This window comes from Cervus elaphus, chromosome 3 (assembly GCF_910594005.1).
Source record: "Cervus elaphus chromosome 3, mCerEla1.1, whole genome shotgun sequence".
NCBI classification, from domain to species: Eukaryota; Metazoa; Chordata; class Mammalia; order Artiodactyla; family Cervidae; genus Cervus; species Cervus elaphus.
The window spans coordinates 12,099,992-12,123,862 of record NC_057817.1 but is presented as its reverse complement, the minus strand read 5'-3'; the positions used below and the strand labels follow the sequence as shown (position 1 = coordinate 12,123,862).

Genomic DNA, 23,871 nt, shown 5'->3' with positions numbered 1-23,871 from the left:
TGAAGTGACGTATGTACAGCTAGTCATGACCTTAGTTTTCCCATATGTTTAGAAAGATTTAGGATTAGTGAGTACTAGGGAATGTGGGTAAAATTGTATTAATTTCTGCTGTTACATTTTCATCTCAAGGGGAAAGTCAGGCATTTTTTGCTGTCGTATCTAACAATATTTAATAACAATATATTATTTTTCCATTTTTAGAAAGTTATTAAGCTTAGTAGTTGGTTTATCATAATCAAATGTTGGTATTATTGGTATATGCCTATCATCCAAGTAACACTTCTTTGATTTTTTTTTTTTTTAACCTCTTTGATTTTCAGGAAAGGTTAGCAGAAGAAATTGAAAAGCTGAGATCCGAACTTGACCAGTTGAAAATGAGAACTGGCTCTTTAATTGAACCCACAATGTCAAGGTAACATTAAATTAAAAGCTTATCTATAGTTCACCAAAAATCAATGTGAATTTTCTTATGGGTTTTATATCTCCTCAAATAAAATAACTAAGTACCTTCTGTTGGTCAACAGGTATTGCCGTTTTGATTCCTTACTGATTTATAGTTTCTATGCTCCAAAATAGTTCTCTAACTTAGTAATTCTTTCCTCAAACATGCAGTAAAATATAAATCATTTCCTTTTGTATTCGTCATTTAATATATATAGAAATATATGTCTTCTTATATATTATAAACTGTACATTAAGAACTGGAACTATAGGTACAGAGATTACATGTTTTTCTAGGAAAAGGCATCAGTCGTTTTCTCTACGTGCAGAAATGTTTTCAGTGTATCCTGTTACTGAAGAAACATCATTGGTTATGATTACTTATATTTACTCATCATTGGTAATGATCTGTTTTGTCAAGGCAAAAGAGGGAAGGAGAAATACGTTAAAAAATTTTCAAATAACTTTCTTTGTACTCAGCTACTTTGAGTCAACACCTCATCTTTTAAAAAAAGCAAAGAGATGCTTATTTACTATGTAGATAGACACATATCTAATTTGATAACAAGCATTTATTTGTTAAACAACACAGTATCAGCTATTTGAAACTTTTGACCCCCACAGACTTCTATTATAAAAGTGCATTTTTTTTTTTTTTTGGTCTTAAACTTATCCTAAGAATGTTAGCTCCACAAGGGTTGGAGTTTTTGCCTGTTTTGAGTACTATAATTTCAGCACCCCCAAAAAATATGTATATATTAGACTCTCAATAGATACTGTTGAAGAAATGCATATCTAGTAAAGCATTTTTCAAGCATTCAGATGAAAACTCCAAATTTAAAAAAATCCTAAAAGTATTTACATTCTCTTCAATGTGAGTATTAATAAAAACAAACTTTAGAATTTTGAATTCAGTTTAATATAAGAAACACAGTTCTGCAGGTGTAAATACACCCAAGGAATTTTTAGATATGTAGATATTTGATTTTGAAAATAATGTTTATTTTTCTAATGTTTTATTATGATTTATATATCTAAACTGAAGTTATTAATTCAGTGATATATATGGTAATGATGATGATAAGAAAGAAAAATGAGTTCCAGAGTGACTGAAAAAGGCCTGATTTGGCCCATCTCTGGAGAAAGGTTAGAGTCTGGATAATTGCAGAGGACAATGAAGAACATCCCAGGAAGCAGAGTAATGAGCAACAGGTTTTCTCCGAGAAAATTCATACCTACTTATCTGTGCGAGTTCCTTTATGAGATTGTATTCAAGAGTCCCAGGAGATTCTGGAGGGGAAACTACATGGTTCCTTATTTAAAGGAACCAGTTTTGCATATAGGGTTATCATTACCATCTTTCTAAATTCCATATATATGTGTTAGTATACTGTAATGGTCTTTATCTTTCTGGCTTACTTCACTCTGTATAATGGGCTCCAGTTTCATCCATCTCATTAGAACTGATTCAAATGAATTCTTTTTAATGGCTGAGTAATATTCCATGATGTATATGTACCAAAGCTTCCTTATCCATTCGTCTGCTGATGGGCATCTAGGTTGCTTCCATGTCCTGGCTATTATAAACAGTGCTGCAATGAACATTGGGGTGCACATGTCTCTTTCAGATCTGGTTTCCTCGGTGTATATGCCCAGAAGTGGGATTGCTGGGTCATATGGCAGTTCTATTTCCAGTTTTTTAAGAAATCTCCACACTGTTTTCCATAGCGGCTGTACTAGTTTGCATTCCCACCAACAGTGTAAGAGGGTTCCCTTTTCTCCACACCCTCTCCAGCATTTATTGCTTGTAGACTTTTGGATAGCAGCCATCCTGACTGGCATGTAATGGTACCTCATTGTGGTTTTGATTTGCATTTCTCTGATAATGAGTGATGTTGAGCATCTTTTCATGTGTTTGTTAGCCATCTGTATGTCTTCTTTGCAGAAATGTCTGTTTAATTCTTTGGACCATTTTTTGATTGAGTCATTTATTTTTCTGGAATTGAGCTGTAGGAGTTGCTTGTATATTTTTGAGATTAATCCTTTGTAGCTTCGTTTGCTATTATTTTCTCCCAATCTGAGGGCTGTCTTTTCACCTTGCTTATAGTTTCCTTTGTTGTGCAAAAGCTTTTAAGTTTCATTAGGTCCCATTTGTTTATTTTTGCTTTTATTTCCAATATTCTGGGAGGTGGGTCATAGAGGATCGTGCTGTGATTTATGTCGGAGAGTGTTTTGCCTATGTTCTCCTCTAGGAGTTTTATAGTTTCTGGTCTTACATTTAGATCTTTAATCCATTTTGAGTTTACTTTTGTGTACAGTGTTAGCAAGTGTTCTGGTTTCATTCTTTTACAAGTGGTTGACCAGTTTTCCCAGCACCACTTGTTAAAGAGGTTGTCTTTTTTCCATTGTATATCTTTGCTTCCTTTGTCGAAGATAAGGTGTCCATAGGTGCGTGGATTTATCTCTGGTGTACAGAACAGACTTTTGGACTCTGTGGGAGAAGGCGAGGGTGGGATGTTTCGAGAGAACAGCATCGAAACATGTGTATTATCTATGGTGAAACAGATCACCAGCCCAGGTTGGATGCATGAGACAAGTGCTCGGGCCTGGTGCACTGGGAAGACCCAAAGGGATCAGGTAGAGAGGCAGGTGGGAGGGGGAATCAGGATGGGGAATACATGTAAATCCATGGCTGATTCATGTCAATGTATGACATAAACCACTACAACATTGTAAAGTAATTAGCCTCCAACTAATAAAAATAAATGAAAAAAAAAAAAAAGAACAACTTTAAAGTATAATTAAAAAAAAAAAAAGAAGAAAAAAATAAAGGAACCAGTGACTATATTGTAACTTACATCTGCAAATGCCTCTCAAAATATTGTACACTAAAAATAATTTTAAAATTGAAATATATGGAAATACTGCCTCTGACAGATCAGAGTTGAATAAAAGGAGGGAGGTGAGGAGTAACTGCTTCAAATAAAGTATAAGCAATGCCTTCCTACAATTAGTGTTGGTTCAGGTCTTTTGTTCTTTCAAGATAACTTAAATGCTTTCTACTTGTGAGATGTTGTGACATTGGAGATATAGTGGTGATGGTAGTGAAGAATACATGTTCCAGATGGAAAATGCACAAATACAAATTTGAAGATTGCAGGGCTTCCCTGTTTGCTCAGACGGTAAAGAGTCTGCCTGCAATGCAGGAGACCTGGCCGGGAAGATCCCCTGGAGAAGGGAATGGCTACCCACTCCAGTATTCTTGCCTGGAAAATTTCATGAACAGAGGAACCTGGCAGTCTACAGTCCACGGACTCTGTGAGTTGGACACAACGGAGCAACTAACACATTCACATTCACACAGGGAATTCACATTCACATGGGGAGTTCACATTCATACAGGGAATACCAGCAGCTAGAATAGTAGATGACATTGAGACTTTTAAGCCTCAGCTTAAATTGAAACTTAAGAAATAGTGATCACATAAATGTGTGAAGAGACAGAAAGAATAGCATGTTCAAAGGCTTGAATCAAAAGAAAGTATGAGTTTGAGAGTAAATGGAAATGAAAGTGGAAAGTAGAAGAAGCCCAGGTAGAGGGCCTTGTAAGAACAATGAAGAGTTGTGAGCAGGGCATCAATGGGACCTGTTTGATCCCCTCAATGGGATCAATGTTTATTTAATGTTTTTATTGATGACCTGGAATTGAGAGATAAAACACAAGAAAACAATACTCCTAGCATGATGAGTTATAATTTTAGAAACTCTAGTGCCCACAGAGACATTACCCTAAGCAGTCACAGACCAATAAAGGTCCTTAGACAGAGAATATGCTGACCTGAACAGTTTGGACTATATTATTAATATAGTCAATTGCATTCATTTCTTGTCTTACCAGATATTTATCAAGTTCTTATTACATTCTAGGAATATCTCCTTGAACACACAATGGTGACTAAAATTTGATCTTTGGCTTAATAAAACTTATATCCTCTGCTATAAATAAAAACTGACAGTTGTGCCATTTAATGGCTGTGGCCTGATTGGCTAGTTTTTAATATATAACTAACTCACAATAAAGCCATTTTGCCTGATTAAGCCTCAAGTTCGCTGCTATAAAAACAATAGCTGTCATCTGTTTCGAGGATGATTCCTTAGTTCATCTGCTTTAACATCCAATTGGGCTAAACAAGAACCTGCATCAATTAAGTCAGTGTCTTCTACTTTTTCAAAAACCCAGAACTCACCTAACCTTTTATAGTCTTGCCAAGTATTTAGAGATGTTTGTTTTTGTCCACAAAGAGAACTTAGAGTAAGAGCATAGTAGATCAACAGAAGGCCCACGTTCAAGAGAAACAGCTTTCAGAATATTTCAGAATATTTCCTACTGATGATGGATCATTTTATATGACAGCATGTTGCATTTGTTATTATCATCATTACTGTAGCTGTAAACTTAATTTTATATAAATCCATATATAAATAATATACTTGGAGAAACCTTTAGTGCACTTTGATTACAATGTACTTTATTTTCATGTTTATTGAAAATTAGTCTGATGATATTTTCTGATTAGAATTTTCAAAGTGTTTCATCTGTAAGCAGATTTAAGAATTGAATGTGCTTATTAAAAGATCCTTCCTTAATATTTTTGGAACAATGTCTTAACAAAACCTGAAAAACTTCTGGTGGACTATCCTATTTTATTTTCCAAAAAAAAAAATTATTAACCTTAGGTCAATCTGATTTTAAGTATTTTGTTGATTTCCTAAATTGAAACACAAAACAGTGGAAAATAGATAATGCAGTGACTCGAAAAGTTTACACGTTTTTCTTTTAGGTTAATGAAGAATATTTAAAACAAACACAAAACAAACACAGTGATAAATGTATTGGATTATCCACTAAATAGCTCAAAATAAAACAGAGTTGCCAGAATGTAAGCCAATGAATATTGGTTGTCAATCTTAACATGTTTCAATTGACTAGTGAGTTTGAAAATGATAATGAATGAACAGAAAGGCTTTTTAATATTCTCAAATGAACCTGATCTTCAGAATGAACCTGAGACTGAAATTTATGACATAAGCCTCTGAAGAGACCTCTAAGATTTATAACATATTTTCTTCCCCCTTGAGGGTTTGAGTTTTGTTGCCAATTAAGTGGTGCATAATGATTTGCTGATAAGTTTTCCTTATTTCCAGAACTCATCTAGACACCTCAGCTGAGCTGCGGTATTCTGTTGGATCCCTAGTGGACAGCCAGTCTGATTACAGAACAACTAAAGTAATAAGAAGACCAAGGAGAGGCCGCATGGGTGTGAGGAGAGATGAGACAAAGGTTAAACTTTTGATTTCAAGTCTTTGATGGTTTAAGTAAATATGCTCTTCCATTTTGGATAATATTTTTATACTGAAAGCATTCATCTGTATTAGTTTCAGGTGTGATATATGACAGATTTTTCTTTTTTAAAACTATAGCTAACATAAAACCCCTGTGCATATGCTAAGTTACTTTAGCCATGTCTGACTCTTTATGCCCCTATGAACTATAACCCACCAGGCTCTTCTGTTCATGGGACTCTCCAGGCAAGAATCCCCTTCTCCAGGGGGATCTTCTCGACCCAGGGATTGAACTCGCGTCTCTTATATCTCCTGCTTTGACAGGCAGGTTCTTTACACATAGCGCCACCTGGGAAGTCCAACATAAAACACCTGCTAGGTACCAGAAGTTGAACTAAGCATGTGTCAAGTATTTATTCATGTAACCTTATAAATTGAGTACTATTTTATACTAATTTCATGTATGAAAAAAATTGAAGCTCAGGAATTTTATGTGTCCTACCTTACATAGTCAGCCAAATGATGAATCTAAACTTGTGTTTGTATTTGAGTAATTTCAAATTCCATAATTTTATCTATTATGCCATGTGGCCAAATAAATGGGCTTTTGGGCAATATCACTTTTGTGGTCTCCCCCAAAATCATTTTATATCATCACAAAAATGAAAGTCCACTTGTAAATAGCAGAAAATCTAGGACTGCTCTCTTTCTTTCAACCATCTCCTGCCTTCAGGTCACAGCCTGAAAAGCACTGGTCTGTTGGTTACTTAAGACTGTTACTCATATGGAGGATGTATTGTATTAATTTTAAAAACATAGTTATGTAAATTGATGTGCCTTGGGCTTAAAAAAATCAATGAGGCATTTAAGCAACCAGAGCAGTGGAGATTAAATTAAATCTTTGCAATGTTTTTATTAATACTTGATTAAAATACAGGAGAAAGAATTCCTGTATAATTTATTGTGTGAAAATATTTGTACCCTCAGTCTAATTATTAATAATATGAGAAATGGACATGCTTAAGTACAAGTGAATAGAGACTGTTACATTTACAAAAAGTGAAAATATTGGAAACATAGATGCTTTAAAATAATTACTACCTTGAGTTGAGGTTGAACTAGAAATCATGCAGAAGTTTAACATTCTTATTCCTATTAAAGTATTGATATTTATGCTGAAATTAGTACCTTCCATTACTTAAGTATCAAGGAACTATTTTATTGACATGATAAATAAAGTGTTAATAATCAATTCTGCTTTTGCCAAGTAAGCTATAAAAGCATGTGTGTTTTTGGTTTTTATTTTCATAATAGTGCTTTGAAAATGAGCAATATGAAATATACTGTAATTTTTCCTTTACCTTCCAGGTGAAATCTCTTGGAGATCATGAGTGGAATAGAACTCAACAAATTGGAGTGCTAAGCAGCCACCCTTTTGAAAGTGATACAGAGATGTCTGACATTGATGATGACGACAGAGAAACAATCTTCAGCTCAATGGACCTTCTCTCTCCAAGCGGTCATTCTGATGCCCAGACACTGGCCATGATGCTTCAGGAACAACTTGATGCGATCAACAAGGAAATCAGGTGAGTTCAACGATTTCTGATGGTCTCAAGGGACTGGAAGACCTTGATTCTAAAATCGTGATTATCAGATCAGAAGCACTGGCATCCAGATACTCAGACCTCACCCTACACCTACTGAATTATAATGTGCAATTTCACAGTTTTCCAGGATAAACTTAGGACAACTTCTATAAGAAACATATGTGAAAAATGCAGATTAATGATATTAGCACAATATAAATGAATGAGGTAAAGGTGAAATCTTAGATGAATTTTCCAAATGATTTGAATATCTGAGTAGCACTGGATCTTTGATTAAACTTCAATCTATCTCTTACTCAACTAGTTCCTCTAATGTGATTTTCCTTTGCAATTAATAGAATGCCTAGAGTTTAAAACTGTATTTTCTTATTTAGCAGAACCATGTCACCTCTCACCAGGTTTTTCTGGAGTCATTTATGACCAATCATTTTTAAGTACAAAATTTCTTTTTTTTTTTTTTGAAGAGGAGGCAGTTTTTCCATTGGAATGTGTTTAAACCTTATTAATGTTGTACTATGTTACTTTACTAAAACTTACTTTGGGATTCTGATCTTTGGTGAAGTTAAAAGGCACCATGAAAATAAACTTCAGAATAACAGAATTCATATTCTTTGTGTAAGTGAAATATTATAATTAAGAGTAATTATATTAGTATTTTTATTAATTTCATTTCTTAGAGAAGTCTAAGATTCAGAGCAAAATTGAGAGAAAAGTGGAGTGAGTTCCTGTATACCTCCTGGCCTCAAACATTGTCAACATCCTTAATAAGAGTAGATTTTGTTACAACTGATGAACTTACATTGGTACAGGATATTTTTCAAATCCGTAATTTACACTATTGTTCACCCTTTTTTTTAATGTCATTTTATTGTGGTAAAGGGGCTTCCCTGATGGCTCAGACAGTAAAGAATCTTCCTGCAATCCAGGAGACCTGGATTTGATCTGTGAATTGGGAAGATTCCCTGAAGAAGAGAATGGCTACCCACTCACATTCTTGCCTGAGAAATTCCATGGACAGAGGAGCCTGGCAGGCTACAGTCCATGGGGTCACAAAGAGTTGGACATGACTGAGCAACTAACACTATTGTAGTAAAAGTCACATAATATAGAACATACTATTTTAACCATTTCATGCAAAAATTGGCACAATAAAGGACAGAAATGGTATGGACCTAAGAGAAACAGGAGGTGTTAAGAAGAGGTGGCAAGAATACACAGAAGAACTATACAAAAAAGATCTTAATGACCCAGATAACTGTGATAGTGTATCACTCACCTAGAGCCAGACATCCTGGACTATGAAGTCAAGTGGGCCTTAGGAAGCATCACTGTGAACAAAGCTGGTGGAGGTGATGGAATTCCAGCTGATCTATTTCAAATCCTAAGAGATGATGCTTTAAAGTGCTGCACTCAATAGGCCAGCAAATTCAGAAAACTCAGCAGTGGCCACAGGACTGGAAAAGGTCAGTTTTCATTCCAATCCTAAAGAAAGGCAATGCCAAAGAATGTTCAAACTATCACACTATTGCACTCATTTCACATGCTAGCAAGGTAATGCTCAAAATCCCTCAAGCTGGACTAAAACAGCATGTGAACTGAGAACTTCCAGATATTCAAGGTGGACTTAGAAAAGGCAGAGGAGCCAGAGATCAAATTGCCAACATCCATTGGATTATCGAAAAGCAAGAGAGTTCCAGAAAAGCATCTACTTCTGCCTTATTGACTATGCCAAAGCTTTTGACTGTGTGGATCTCCATAAACTATGGAAACTTCTGAAAGAGGTGGGAATACCAGATCACCTAGCCTGCCTCCTGAGAAATCTGTATGCAGGTCAAGAAGCACCAGGTAGAATCAGACATGGAACAATGGATTGGTTCCAAATTGGGAAAGGAGTATATACAGTCAAGGCTGTATATTGTCACCATGCTTATTTAGCTTATATGTGGAGTACATCATGTGAAATGCTGGGCTGGATGAAGCACAAGCTGGAATCAAGATTGCCAAGAGAAATATAAATAACCTTAGATATGGAGATGTCACCATTCTTATGTCAGAAAGCAAAAAGTAACTAAAGAGTCTCTTGATGAAGGTGAAAGAGGAGAGTGAAAACGTTGGCTTAAAATTCAATATTCAAAAAACAAAGATCATGATATCTGGTCCCATCACTTCATGGCAAATAGATGGGGAAACGATGGAAACAGTGAAGGACTTTATTTTCTTGGGTTCCAAAATCACTGAAGATGGTGACTGCAGCCATGAAATTAAGAGACGCTTACTCCTTGGAAGAAAAGTTATGACAAACCTAGACAGCATATTAAAAAGCAGAGAAATTACTTTACTGACAAAGGTCCATATAATCAAAGATACGGTTTTTCCAGTAGTCATATATGGGTGTGAGAGTTGGACCATAAAGAAGGCTGAGCATCTAAGAAATGATGCTTTTGAACTATCGTGTTGGAGAAGATTCTTGAGAGTCCCTTGGACCGCAAGGAGATCAAACTAGTCAGTCCTAAAGGAAATCAGTCCTGGGTGTTCATTGGAAGGACTGATGCTGAAACTGAAGCTCCAATGTTTTGGCCAGCTGATATGAAGAACCAACTTATGAGAAAAGACCCTGCTGCTGGGAAAGACTGAAGGCAGGAGGAGAAGGGGATGACAGAGGCTGAAATGGTTGGATGGCATCACCAACTCAATGAACATGAGTTTGAGCAAACTCCAGGAGATGGAGAAGACAGTGAATCCTGGTGTGTTTCAGTCCATGGGGTCACAAAGAGTCAGGCATGACTGAGCAACTGAACACCAACAATTTTTATCATATTTAACTGTATAGTTCAGTAACACGAAGTACATTCACATTGTTTTGCAACTCTTAACATCACCCATCTGAATTTTTACCTTCCTGGACTGGAACTCTGTCCCCATTAAACACTAACTCCCCATTCACCCTCCCCACCGTACCCCCACCTCCTGGTTCCTGGCATCTACCAATATACTTTCTGATGCTATGAACTTGACTATTCTAAATAACCTCATATCAGAGGAATCAAATAGTATTTGCACATTTTGGTTCACTGTTGATTGTCTGGAAAATGTATAATGATGTATACCCAACATCATGATATCATACAGACAGAATATTTTTACTGTCCTAAAAACTCACTGTGCTCTGTTTATTAATGCCTCTTCCCCTATAGACCCCTGGAAATCATTAATCTTTTTATTGTATCCATGGTTGCTTTTTCCAGAGTGTCATATATTTGGACTCATACAATATGTAGCCTCTTCAGATTGGTTTATTTCATTTAGTCATATGCATTTATTGTTCCCCCATGTCTCTTCATGGCTTGATAACTCATTTCATTGTAGCACTGAATGTTATTCCATTGTATAAATGTACCAGTTTATGTATCCATTCACCTACTGAAGTATATCTTAATTGTTTCCAAGTTTGGACAAGTATGGATAAAGTTGTTCTAAACATCTATGTGCAGTTTTTTGTGTGGACCTCAGCTTTCATATCCTTTGGGTAAATATCAAGGAACACAATTACTGAATTATATATTAAGAGTATGTTTAGTTTTATAAGAAATTGCCAAACTTGTCCAAAGTAAATATGTAAAAGGAAAACTTTGTGGTGATTATTACCTTGAAATTAAAGATTATATATCATTGGAAATCACAATAATCCATTTATAGTTAAGAGGAAGATATCTCAGGAGAGATGTTTCTAACCCCCATTTTTCAAATAAACTATATGAGTACACAATTTGCTAAAGTTCTTTATTCTTTGTTTCTTTGTAATAAATAATTTATGTATATTCTTAAAGTTTCTCCCTGATTAAAGAAAAAGTAATAGTGGTTTGTCTTCTCAAAAGCATTTACAGCAACAGTTTTTCTTAAAACATTTAACTATCTAGCATATATACATTATTTAAATCTTAGTGCTTATGTAAAAGCAAGTTGGCTAAGTCAGGGTTTTATTTGGTCAAATTATAATTATGAATGACCATTTTTTGAGGAGTCTGTCAATCATACTGTTTCATTGGATAGGAGGTAAGAGTCAATGACCTTGTTGAGACTTGAGTTCTTAAAAGTCTCATATATTGGTTCCTAAGTACAAATGTAAGGTTAAGATCAGAGGCAGTAATTAACTAGACACTTACATTTTAAAAAGAGTTTTAACAGGTAGTAGTATAGAAAGGGTATCAAACTGAAAACCCAAGGGATTATATGTCATTTGGAAAGAAAGATTTTCTAGTTCTCAGCCAAAAAGTCTCTGGAATTTATTGAAAGTTATATTGTCTAGTGAAAAAAAAAAAGTATTAGATTTGATATAAAAATATTCAGTTATTTATGCATTTATTTATTTGATGAATTCCAAATATTAATAACTTTATAACAACATGTAATGTATCAAAATTAAACTATATCTTTCAGACTAATTCAAGAAGAAAAAGAATCCACAGAGTTACGTGCTGAAGAAATTGAGAACAGAGTGGCTAGTGTGAGCCTGGAAGGGCTGAATTTAGCCCGGGTCCACCCAGGTACCTCCATCACTGCCTCGGTCACAGCGTCTTCGCTGGCCAGCTCGTCTCCCCCTAGTGGACACTCAACACCAAAGCTCACACCTCGAAGTCCTGCCAGGGAAATGGATCGTATGGGAGTCATGACACTGGTATGATGTGTCCAGAGAACTTTTGCTTCCATTAGAATTACTGTTGCATTAGCTAAAATTTATTGGATATTTCTTCTCATCTAAAAGCCTTCTTTGCGTTTTATCATTTTTTCTTAATAAACCTATATGATAAGTACAAAATTTAATCCAACTATAAAATAAGGAAATGAAGCCTACACAGTTATAATTTCCCAAGGTCACATAATTAGTAAATAGAAGAGCAGAAATCTAAATAGCGCATCAGAAATCTGAATAATTTAAACCATTAAGTTCATTTTTACTGATAATGTCTTGATGAAGTACATTGAGACTGGGTGTTTTTTTTTTTTTTAACACAGTAAGTTTCAGAATTATTTATTATAATTTCTTCAATACACCAACATAGAATGTTATAATTTTATAGTATAAAATTATAATTCTAAAAGAAGAGCTTAAATTCTAAAACAATAGCAGCAATTTCCTGAGCTTTATAATTCCATGTCAATAGTTTCACCCTTCTTTATCCTTTAATTTTTGATTTCATGTATCTTCATTTGAGATTAAAAGTCAGAAATTTAATTATAAAGTACTCTTAACATACAAAAGAAAAATTAAAATACCCCATGCCAAAAATAATGTAGGTAGAGTGACTGTTTAATGTCACTTTATTCTCAGATAACATTTGAAAATCTGAGGGCATTATCTTGGGCATAAGTAATTGAAATGTTGAGAGTGGATAAATGTCCTTGTTCAACACAGCTAGTAAAGAGGAACTGAATTTTTCTTCAAATTTACTAAGTCAAAAGCATATACTATTTTATCTTTGTTGTTTTCAGTGATTAGGAGGGAAATATATTTCAATATATTTTCTGTGATTACCTGGGAAATATGTTGAAATGACAACAATAATGAAGATTTAAATATTCTGAACTCTTTATGAGGGGAAAGTCTTATGTTTTGTCATGAATATTAGAACTATATTAAAACAATAAAATTTAAGTTAAATATAAATGTTTAGAGATGAAGATTAATTAAAATGCAAATAGATCAAATAATAGATGATATACTGCAAAAATCTAGTACAAGTATAACAAATGGAGGAGAAATTAATAATAGGACAGGACAGAAGAATATGAATATTAAATGTATACAGTGTTTCTGGTCAGAAGGCTGTGAAGCCACTATAAAAAGTGTCACAATACCTGCATCTGTGTATGTGTGTGTAATATATGAACAATGAAGTTTAACTCAATTTCTAAATGATCGTTAAATGAATCTTTAAAAAATATGTTGCAATAATGTGTTTTGTGGCAAAAAATGGCATTAGAATTAATTTATATAAATGCATACATATGTCCATATATGTATGTGTGTATGTATATATAGATATATAATATTCTCACCCCAAGGGGAAAACCACCTTGTAAGTGAATGATTTTTAGATTTTATCTTCATAAAATTTCTACCATGTATATAAGTTTAGGTATCTTTTTCTTTAACTTTGCAACTGAAAATTGGAACAGAAGGTTATTTATGATACAGTATTTCTGATATCCAAACTCTTTACAATTATGAAACTTCCATGCAATAAAATCTATATAAAAGAGAAATGATGAAAAACAATTAAAAAGGAAATACCTCCTTCAACCATTGAGTATCCTATTCCTTGCTTATTTCCAGATGGAAAATCCAAATAAAGACTAATCAAAGCTGATCCCAGCTAGATTCAGCACAACCTTTTAGCCAATGTACTAAGATAAACTAACCCATTATACTGAGCTACATTTTGATCTATGACAAAATCATGATCTCCTTATTTTAGAAATCTAGAAACCAAATTTCCTTAGTGGTCCAGTGGTTAAGACTCCACGCTTCCACTACAGGGAACACAGTTTTGATCCTTAGTCAGGGAACTGAAACCCCACAGATTGTGGGGTATGCCCTCCCCTCTAAAATCCTGGAACCATCCATCTGATTAGAGTCATTAAAAATGATATTGTATCTGGCTTAGTTTCTGAATGTGTAATTTATGCTATGTATATTGATGATCTACTTGTCATCAAAGCTGTAGTAAGAATATTGGCCCACAGGGTGTAATTTGCTTAGCATTCAAGCCAAGAAAACTTTGGTTATTTCTGTATTGCTATTATTTCCTACACTTTTTCAACCTATTATTTTGACCTTTTAAGTATTTTCATTATATATTAGCATTATAACCCTTGACAGTGTTGTTATTTTTATAATAACAAAATAATATATTTGTATCCATTTAGACATAATGCTTGGTTATGTATGAATAGGATGCCACTGCTCTCATGAATTTTCTTGAGCAGTTATAAATAAAACAGTGATAAATGAACATTATTATACTATAATTAGAGTACTTAAAAGCTATTTAGAGAATTTCCTGAGGGTAAAAAGGAAAAAAGTAAACAAAAATTAAACATTTAAAATGTTTAATATCTGACTCAATAAAACAAAAAGTAAAATCCAAGAGGTCCTTATCACCTAGTAGAACTTTGTCATCAAATTCATTATTGTTATGGTGAAAGACAGGTTTTCCTTTACCTGTAGAAAATATTGGAGAAAGAAAAAATTTTGTTGGATGTAATTCATGTTTGAATATAAATTTGAAATCAAAGCAAAATTTGAAATTTTAGGGACAGACAAGCAGAGATTGAAAAGACATTGTATTCACTCATATTGTTTATATTTACATATTTAGCAAACATAACTATTTGTCCTGTTAATAAAACCTATTTATATCTACCTTTACCTCACCACAAATTCAGAGGCATAAATAACGTTAGTGATATCTAATTATTTAGAATATTGAACAAGGTAAATCAACCCATTTTTCAATAGCAGCAGAAATGTAAAGTATAATGAAATAGTTTAACAAAGTGTTTTCCTTACGTAAGAAAAGTTAACAAATATTAAGTGAGTAAGTTTTATCTGAGGTCATAAAGAAATAACTTATTTTTTTTAATTCTGTAAGAGAGCACTGTGAAGAAAACAGGAGCCCCAGACATATGCTGTACTGAAGCCTGAGTTTTCAGTATTTGGGAAATAGCATCTGAGAAAGCAGACGCTTTCAGTATTTCAGATGTCAGGAAGTTTGAGATCACGTGGGAATAGCATATCTGCCCAAAGGAGGTCCAAGGCCCTGCCTGCTGCTGCTGCTGCTAAGTCACTGCAGTCGTGTCCGACTCTGCAACCCCATAGACGGCAGCCCACCAGGCTCCCCGATCCCTGGGGTTCTCCAGGCAAGAACACTGGAGTGGGTTGCCATTTCCCTCTCCAATACATGAAAGTGAAAAGTGAGAAGGCAAGATAAAAGGGAATGTTTATAAACTGCTTGTGTGTGCCTTGGCTCTCCCTTCACACATAATCTTCTTCACTCCCGTCTGTATCTCCTTGGAAGGATATAGCCCCGTGTTTACTTCTGGCTAGTCACTTCATATATGTTTTATATTCCCTAAGGTCCGTGTCTCATATCTCATGTCTCAGGCATGTACACATGATCCCTTCATGAAGACCTGCCCCTCTACCATGCCATCTAGGAAGATTCCTTTTGAAAACAGCTTCCTGGAGGAATGCTTTTATAGGGTTCAGTTCAGTTCAGGTCAGTTCAGTCACTCAGTCGTGTCCAACTCTTTGCGACCCCATGAATCGCAGCACGCCAGGCCTCCCTGTCCATCACCAACTCCTGGAGTTTACTCAAACTCATGTCCATCAAGTCAGAGATGCCATCCAACCATCTCATCCTCCGTCATCCCCTTCTCCTGCCCCCAATCCCTCCCAGCATCAGGGTCTTTTCCAATGAGTCAACTCTTCGCATGAGGTGGCCAAAGTATTGGAATTTCAGCTTCAGCATCAGTCCTTCCAATGAACACCCAGGACTGATCTCCTTTAGGATGGACTGGTTGGATCTCCTTGCAGTCCAAGGGACTCTCAAGAGTCTTCTCCAACACCACAGTTCAAAAGCATCAATTTTTCGGTGCTTAGCTTTCTTCACAGTCCAACTCTCACATCCATACATGACCCCTGGGAAAACCATAGCCTTGACTGGACGAAACTTTGTTGGCAAAGTAATGTCTCTGTTTTTTAAAATGCTATCTAGGTTGGTCACAACTTTCCTTCCAAGGAGTAAGCATCTTTTAATTTCATGGCTGCAGTCACCATCTTCAGTGATTTTGGAGCCCCCAAAAATAAAGTGATTAAAAGACATTTATTTTGAAAAGAATGGAATGAAAGTTTAAAAAAAGAAAGTTAAATTATAGCTACTATTTAAATTTGTAACATGGTCAAATGATAATCATTAACTGGTTCTGTTTTGTGTTGTTTTTATTTTCCAATCATAGCCAAGTGATCTAAGGAAACATCGGAGAAAGGTATTGTACATTTCTTTGATATGATTGCTAATTGAATGTTGTTTTTTCTATGAAAGATTTGAAATTATTTTTCTGATAATTGAAGCATTTTATTAACATAAAAATATTAAAAATATTTAAGTGGTTTTGAATTGCTTAAATGCAATCATAAGAGCAAGTTTCTAAAGATAAAATTTTTTATACTTTCTAGGGGAATGTTTAGACTGTGGGGACTAAATTATCCTGATTTTCCACAGAATTTTTAGACCTCTTTTGGTAGAATTAGATAGTTTACTGTTGATACTAGAACAGTGGTGCTTGTTTTAAAATGTAGGTTTTAACATTGTTGTTCAGTCACTAAATCCTGTCTGATTCTTTGTGACCACATGAACTGCAGCACACCAGGCCTCGCTGTCCTTCAGTATCTCCCAGAGTTTACTTAGTTATGTAAGACAAGCAAATCAAGAAACAATTACCAATAAAAGATAGCTTCTTACTTGTATTTCCCAAGAGCCCGGGCATGCCATGATGTGCCTGGCGAAGGGGAGGCACCAGGTCAGGACTCAGAAAGTGTGAGGAGAAATCATGGGCAGGAATGTTTATTGTGAAGGTAAGGTAAGTAAGTTTAGGATTGACTAGTTTGAATAATTTCAGTGGGTTTAGGGTCTATCTCTAGTTGTCTGACACCTGGCCTGTGATGATTAAGGCAGAGGAATAGCGCCTCCTAGAGGGTAAGGACTCCCCTTATAACTCATTTGGTAAAGAATCTGCCTGCGATGCAGGAATCCGCTTGCAGTTCAAGACACCCGGGTTTTATCCCTGGGTCGGGAAGATCCTCTGGAGAAGGAAATGGCAACCCACTCCAGTATTCTTGCCTGAGAAATCCCATGGACAGAGGAGCCTGGCGGGCTACAGTCCAGGAGTTTGTAAGAGTCAGACACAATTTACTGACTGAACCACAATCAGAGTGCAAGAGCCAGATAGAAAAGAGGATTTGGGATACTGATCTAGAGTGTTTGGTCTGCATATGGAAGGCACACTCCAGGAACATCATTTGCTATCTCTAGGAATTAGCTAGCCCAGGGAGGGGCATTCTCAGCATGGCTCCAGGTACTACTTTCTTGTTTAGAATGAAGTCAAGAGAATAAATCTTGGGTATAGGAAACAAGCTTCCCTTGTGGCTCAGCTGGTAAAGAATCTGCCCACAATGCAGGCGTCCTGGGTTCGATCCCTGGGTTGGAAACAAAATGGAATAAAGTTCTGATTCACAAAATAACATTGTGTTAAATAACTGAGAGTGGCAGAGCTCAGATTCAGGAAATCAGATGGGACAGATTTTAAAGATTCAGCCTACTATCCAATGCATAAATGTGTTTTTCAGCATCTTCAAGATGTGATAGTCAGCCTATGCCCAAATACTTCTGGAACTAGGGAACTTTGTTTTTTAATTAAGGGAATCCATATTATGCTTACATGACCTAAATTGTTTGAATTTTCTTTTTATTGTCCATCATCTATCTTCTTTTAATATTTTCTCCTTGACACTATCTGTTAGTTCTCAACTGCCAAATTTATCACGCAAAATGTTATTACCATTTGTCTTTGACTTCCTTCACCACTTAAAAGGATTATACTGGAAATAGAGAAAGAAATCTGAGTATATGATATGTGAAATAATTTCAGTGTGTATGAGAGGGGAAAAAAATGTAAAGGAAGATCTTGTGCAGAAATAAAGCCTCAAGGAATTTAGGGAATACAGAGATGATTGGTAAGAAAGGTAGATTATAGTGTGGTGACTTCCGCTCCGCGCAGACTGCGGCGCGGACTCAAGCGGCGCCTGCGTGGGCCTGGGACCGAGTTGCTGAAGGCCAAGGTCCTCCTTGGGGGGCCCTGCTAGAGTGGAAAAAAATGTTGGCCAACTTTCTGACAGAAGCTTCTGACATCACTGAATACAACCCAACCCAAGGAGTGAGGATCCTGGAATTCGAGAACCCACGTGTTACCAGCAACAATAAAGGTGCGGGGTGTGAATTTGAGCTCTGGGATCATGGCGGTGATCCAAAGTCTGAGTCTTGCTGGCCAGCCCTGATGAAGGACTCTCACGGGGTGGTGATCGTCTTCAACGCTAGCATCCTAAGTCCCCTGAAGGAAATTGAGATGTGGTGTTCCTGCTTCGTTCAGCAGCAGTTCTTATAGAATACTCCATGTCTGTTAATCGCACACCACAAACCAGGCTCCAGAAGTGACAAAGAAAACCCAGCTTTGGCACCACCCTTGAACAAGCTGAAGCTGGTACACTCGAATCTTGAGGACGACCCGGAAGAGATCAGGATGGAATTCATCAAGTATTTAAGAAGCATGATCAACTCAGTGTCTGAGAGCAAAGACCGGGAGGAGATGTCCATTATTACCTGACTGGCCTTCATCTGGATGCTGCCACATCCCAAATGAAGTTAATGTCAGTGCAGAGCCTGAAGTCCATCCACCTAATGAGGTTCTCGTCACCCTTTGGCTGTAGAAGGCATTTTCCTTACCTGCCCCAAAGACCAGTCAGCCCGGGAGTTGACTCCCTACCATCTGTTCTCCATCTTTAGTTCAGCTGAGAAAATCCTATTGTTGAATTCTGATTCCTTTGCCCCAGATCGCTCCAAAGAGCTGAAAAACTGAGGTGGTTTCTTTATTTTATTTATGTATTTATTTTTTTTGCATTCTTTCATATGTCACGTAATTAAAGTTGTGTAATTGTTAAAAAAAAGAGAAAGAAAGAAAGGTAGGTTATAGAAAGAAAACCCACAAACTCTAACATTTATTGTATATCAGGGTAAGGAGTTATATGCATGATTTAACTTGCACTTCAAAAGAAATTAAACTGAGTATATTCACTTCTGTTTTATTGATAAGAATATTCAATCTTAGAGTAGATAAGTAATTAGGATATGTCACTCAATAAATAAGAGAAGTCAAGATTCAAATCCATCTCTGATTCAGAAGTCTTTCTCCTTCACTTTATTTATATAGTGTGAGAATTAAGTATTATTCAGTGAACGGGCTTGTGTATGATGTTTTTAAGAGCTGATATTTTGAAAGTTGGCCTAGTTTGACCTGCCATCTGGAGAGAAGAAGGTGTTTTATAAGAGGGTGTTTCAGAGAAAAAGTCTGGCTTCACAGAAACAATTGTGGAAATCAATCTTGGTAAAATAATAGAACTGTGAAAACATAAATATGTATTAGGAAGAGTTTGGAAATACACTTTACAAGTTTAGATGAGATGTGAGTTTAGAAAGGGTTTTCCATAGTGTCAACATTATGCTGAAAGCAGTTCTTGAAAAAGATTCTTCTAATAGCACTATATTCATTGAAATGGAGAAAAGAGATCTTCTAAGTTCTCTTATCCTGTTAAGGGCTTCTAAGGTGGCTCAGTGGTCAAGAATCCACCTGCAATGCAGGAGAAGGAGATAGATGAGTGTTTGATCCCAGGTCAGGAAGATCCCCTGGAACAACAGATGACAACCCACTGCAGTATTTTTGCCTGGAGAATACCATGAACAGAGGAGCCTGGCGGCTACTGCCCATAGTGCTGCAAAGAGTCCCACACATCTGACGCACCTGAGAACACGTGCGCTGTGCTGTTAAAAGTAACCTAGGTTTGAATGACAAGAGCCCAGACAGGCACTTTTATTAAGTGTCTCGAATACATTAAGTATCACATATAAATGCATTAATGTATAATAGCTTAATGGAAAGAAACTAGCAAGACATTTTATAGACAAAAGACGAGAACTTTTGTTTAAACTTTTTGTTATAGCCGTATTGAGATATTCCTTCATCAGAACTTCTAGAACCATACATCTTTTAGCTACGCTTTCCACAATCTTTCTCTCTCTCTCTCTTCATATATATATATGATTTAATACACAATGGTACTATGAAAAAGCAGGATTGTTTTAAAAAAAATCTTTATTGTACAACTCGGTTGTTGAAAAGTCTTACTTTAATACAGTTCTGTATATCCATCTCTGGCAAAAGTTATGGTATCTTGAATTGTTCTGGACTTGGAACTAAGTTCTTTAAAGAAATCCCTCTCATCCCATCTGCTTGTGGTGATCTGTATGCCTTTTTCAATTTTCCCATGAGAAATAGTGAAATTAAACAGTTTGCAAAAATTCCATTCTTACCTTTTATTATTTTCACTTTAAAAAGAAAGTTTTTTTTTCTTATAAACTTCAGCTCTTTTTTTAAATATCTGGGAACACATTTAATTAGCCTAATTTAAAACACCCTATCTGATAACATTTTATTTTGTCAAACTCTCACTTCAAAAATCTGCCACTTAATAGGTGTTCATGGTATGATAACCTGACTATGCATATTTTTAGTGAATTAGTTCAAATATATGTTCAATAACTTTGTAAAGCTTTTACATTCTGATATATTTAATGGATTCCAAGATAGCTTTTCCATAGTCCCTGGATATTGATGTATGGTGTTTATTTATACTTAAATAATATTTTTATGTAGTAAGTCCATTTATGTGTGTGTATGTGTGTTTTAACTGGAGTGTCTTAACTTTTAAATAGTTATGAAATTCCTACTCTTTAATAATGTGAGTTTTTATGTGTAAGACTTATATGCCCTAAATTTCTTGTTTTGCTTTTATATTAGAATTACTCAAATAGCCTTGCTTTAATGAATCTCTATTTTCATCAGTTTCAGTTAGAATTTAGAAAAAGTGAATCTGTTATATTTTTTTTTGCTTCCAGATTGCAGTGGTAGAAGAAGATGGTCGGGAGGATAAAGCAACAATTAAATGTGAAACTTCTCCTCCCCCTACCCCTAGAGCCATCAGGATGACTCACACCCTCCCTTCTTCCTACCATAATGATGCCCGAAGGTATGACTGTCCCAGCACACTGCACATTGTATGTCCTTCTTCCAAAAATATTCTTCCTTTTAGTGTTATCAGACTGCTTAAAATTTATATAAAGTTTTTTATTTGAGCTATAATTCTCCTGCTCCCTCTTCACAATATCACTTGTGAAAAAGCCAAATTTTCATTCTAAGGTCAAATTTTCATTTTTAGAATTAACTGTATATATTTTTTATCTTGTTACTAGTCAATATTTTGAGAATAGCCTTTCCCTATTAAAATGGAGTCAAAGTATAGGAAGTACTGGTTAGGAATAGTTACCAAAAACTAAAGAGATTCCAAGGCAAGACTATAAGCTTGGCTTCTAGTGTAAAGATAATTAAGATCTTAAAAGTCCATGATTGTACCCCAGATACTTTTAACAAACAGGTATGTATATCACCCTATGGGTGCTGCTACTGCCAGCTATAAAGCTCCTCCTTAGAAAAGGAAAAAACAACCTGAAATATTAAAAGGAAAGATAAGTTTACATGGGAAAATACCCTATTTGTCATAGCAACTCTTCATACTGTCCTTTCCATCTGCCTAAAAATCAAAGCAGATTTCTACAGTAACTAATGCCATAAATAAATAAATCTAAGCATACAATTTACATCCTAAATGTATGTTCTTTCACTGTCATCATTTATAGCATCTCTGAACATGTAACTGATATAACTGAATATAATGATTTAATGATTTAAGTAAGAATCTATAATGTGGTTTACAATAAACATTTTTGAAAAGAGTTTTTTTGTGATATCAAACATTTTTTCTTTGTTTTATTTTTATTTCCTAATGTGAAAAGTTACTCCAGGTTCAAAATTTATACTTAGTGTGTTGTGTGTGTTAGTCACTCAGTTGTGTCTGACTCTTTGCGATCCCATGGACGGTAGTCTGCCAGGATCCTTTGTCCATGGAATTCTCCAGGAAAGAATACTGGAGTGGGTTACTATTCCCTTCTCCAGTAGATCTTCCTGACCCAGGGATTGAACCGGGGTCTCCTGCATTGCAGGCAGATTCCTTACTGTCTTACTGAACTCAGATTAATTAAGATGAATAAGTACAGTTAAATAATTCATCATGATACTGTCAAATTAATAGCTATAAAAATGATAACAGTATCATCAAACCTATCCTATTAAAAGTGTTAAATATATTGACCAAGAATGGAACCTAGATCAGCTTGCTTGGAAATCATTTCAGCTTATCAGGTACCTACAAGAAGACCTGAGAATTTTAAGGAAAATATACAGTGATCACTAGGGTATATGATTTGTTACTTCAAAATCTCACCCAGATGATTTAAAATTCAACAAATTAAGCACCAAAACTGAGAAAGTTAGCAAGAGGAAAATCCAGTTAAACCATGGGCTAGAATATGAGCATAAACTTCATTCAGTTCAGTTCAGTTCAGTTCAGTTCAGTCACTCAGTCATGTCCGACTCTTTGCGAGCCCATGAATCGCAGCACACCAGGCCTCCCTGTCCATCACAAACTCCCGGAGTTTGCTCAAACTCATGCCCATTGAGTCGGTAATGCCATCCAGCCATCTCAATCTCTGTTGTCCCCTTCTCCTCCTGCACCCAATCCCTCCCAGCATCAGGGTCTTTTCCAACGAGTCAACTCTTCGCATGAGGTGGCCAAAGTATTGGAGTTTCAGCTTCAGCATCAGTCCTTCCAATGAACACCCAGGACTTATTTCCTTCAGGATGGACTGGTTGGATCTCCTTAGTTACTTTTAAATTTCTTGTCATAGGTCATTACGTTAAAGATCTAAAAAAATAAACTGCAAAAAAGAAATATGTAAAGGGTCAAGGACTAAATTATAGAAGGTCACTTCACATGAACTTAATAAACCAATCTATGTTCACTGATTGGTTTGATATGGTATGAGAAATAAGGAAAAAATACTAGGAAGAATATTTTCTAGAGAAAATTTGGAGGCTTAGGGTCCTAAGGCGGAGGAAATCACACTTTAATGTGCTTAAGAAGAAACATGGGACGAAAAGGAGAAAGTAACATTCAAGTGTCCTTGTTCCTCCTTTTGTACCTTTATCAAGGGTTAGGTCTCATGTACCTTGTGGAAGATCCCCTGGAGGGCATGGCAGCCCACTCCAGTACTCTTGCCTGGAGAATCCCATGGACAGAGGAGCCTGGCAGGCCACAGTCCATGGGCTCGCAAAGAGTCAGACACGACTGAAGTGACTTAGCACGCACACACTTTGGGGGTGTTCCAGAATTGTCTTGTGACAAAGTACACTGTCTTGTGTACCTTGTGAATGTTGCACCAAAGCAAGCAGTCTTCTATCTTTTATGTTCGCAGTAGTTTATCTGTCTCCCTCGAGCCTGAAAGCCTTGGGCTTGGCAGTGCCAACAGCAGCCAAGACTCTCTTCACAAAGCCCCCAAGAAGAAAGGAATCAAGTCTTCAATAGGACGTTTGTTTGGTAAAAAAGAAAAAGCTCGTCTTGGGCAACTCCGTAAGTATGCATGTTTGACTTTCCACTGCCACTCATTTTCCTTACTTCTTAATACCCATCTAT

At 35.8% G+C, this 23,871-nt stretch overlaps 1 protein-coding gene and 1 pseudogene across 14 annotated transcripts in view; both read left to right on the top strand.

Moving 5' to 3' along the window:
• Positions 1 to 23,871, top strand: part of PPFIA2 (PTPRF interacting protein alpha 2) — a 484,065-nt gene that overhangs the window by 377,544 nt on the left and 82,650 nt on the right. For all 14 annotated transcript variants that reach the window (XM_043880420.1, XM_043880449.1, XM_043880465.1 and 11 more), the window contains 7 exons: positions 321 to 412; positions 5,647 to 5,782; positions 7,153 to 7,373; positions 11,832 to 12,069; positions 16,413 to 16,442; positions 21,182 to 21,312; positions 23,654 to 23,808. In XM_043880420.1, coding sequence (XP_043736355.1) covers positions 321 to 412; positions 5,647 to 5,782; positions 7,153 to 7,373; positions 11,832 to 12,069; positions 16,413 to 16,442; positions 21,182 to 21,312; positions 23,654 to 23,808 — 1,003 coding nt within the window. The remainder of the gene's footprint in view (positions 1 to 320; positions 413 to 5,646; positions 5,783 to 7,152; positions 7,374 to 11,831; positions 12,070 to 16,412; positions 16,443 to 21,181; positions 21,313 to 23,653; positions 23,809 to 23,871) is intronic.
• Positions 16,480 to 21,172, top strand: LOC122679658 (annotated as a pseudogene).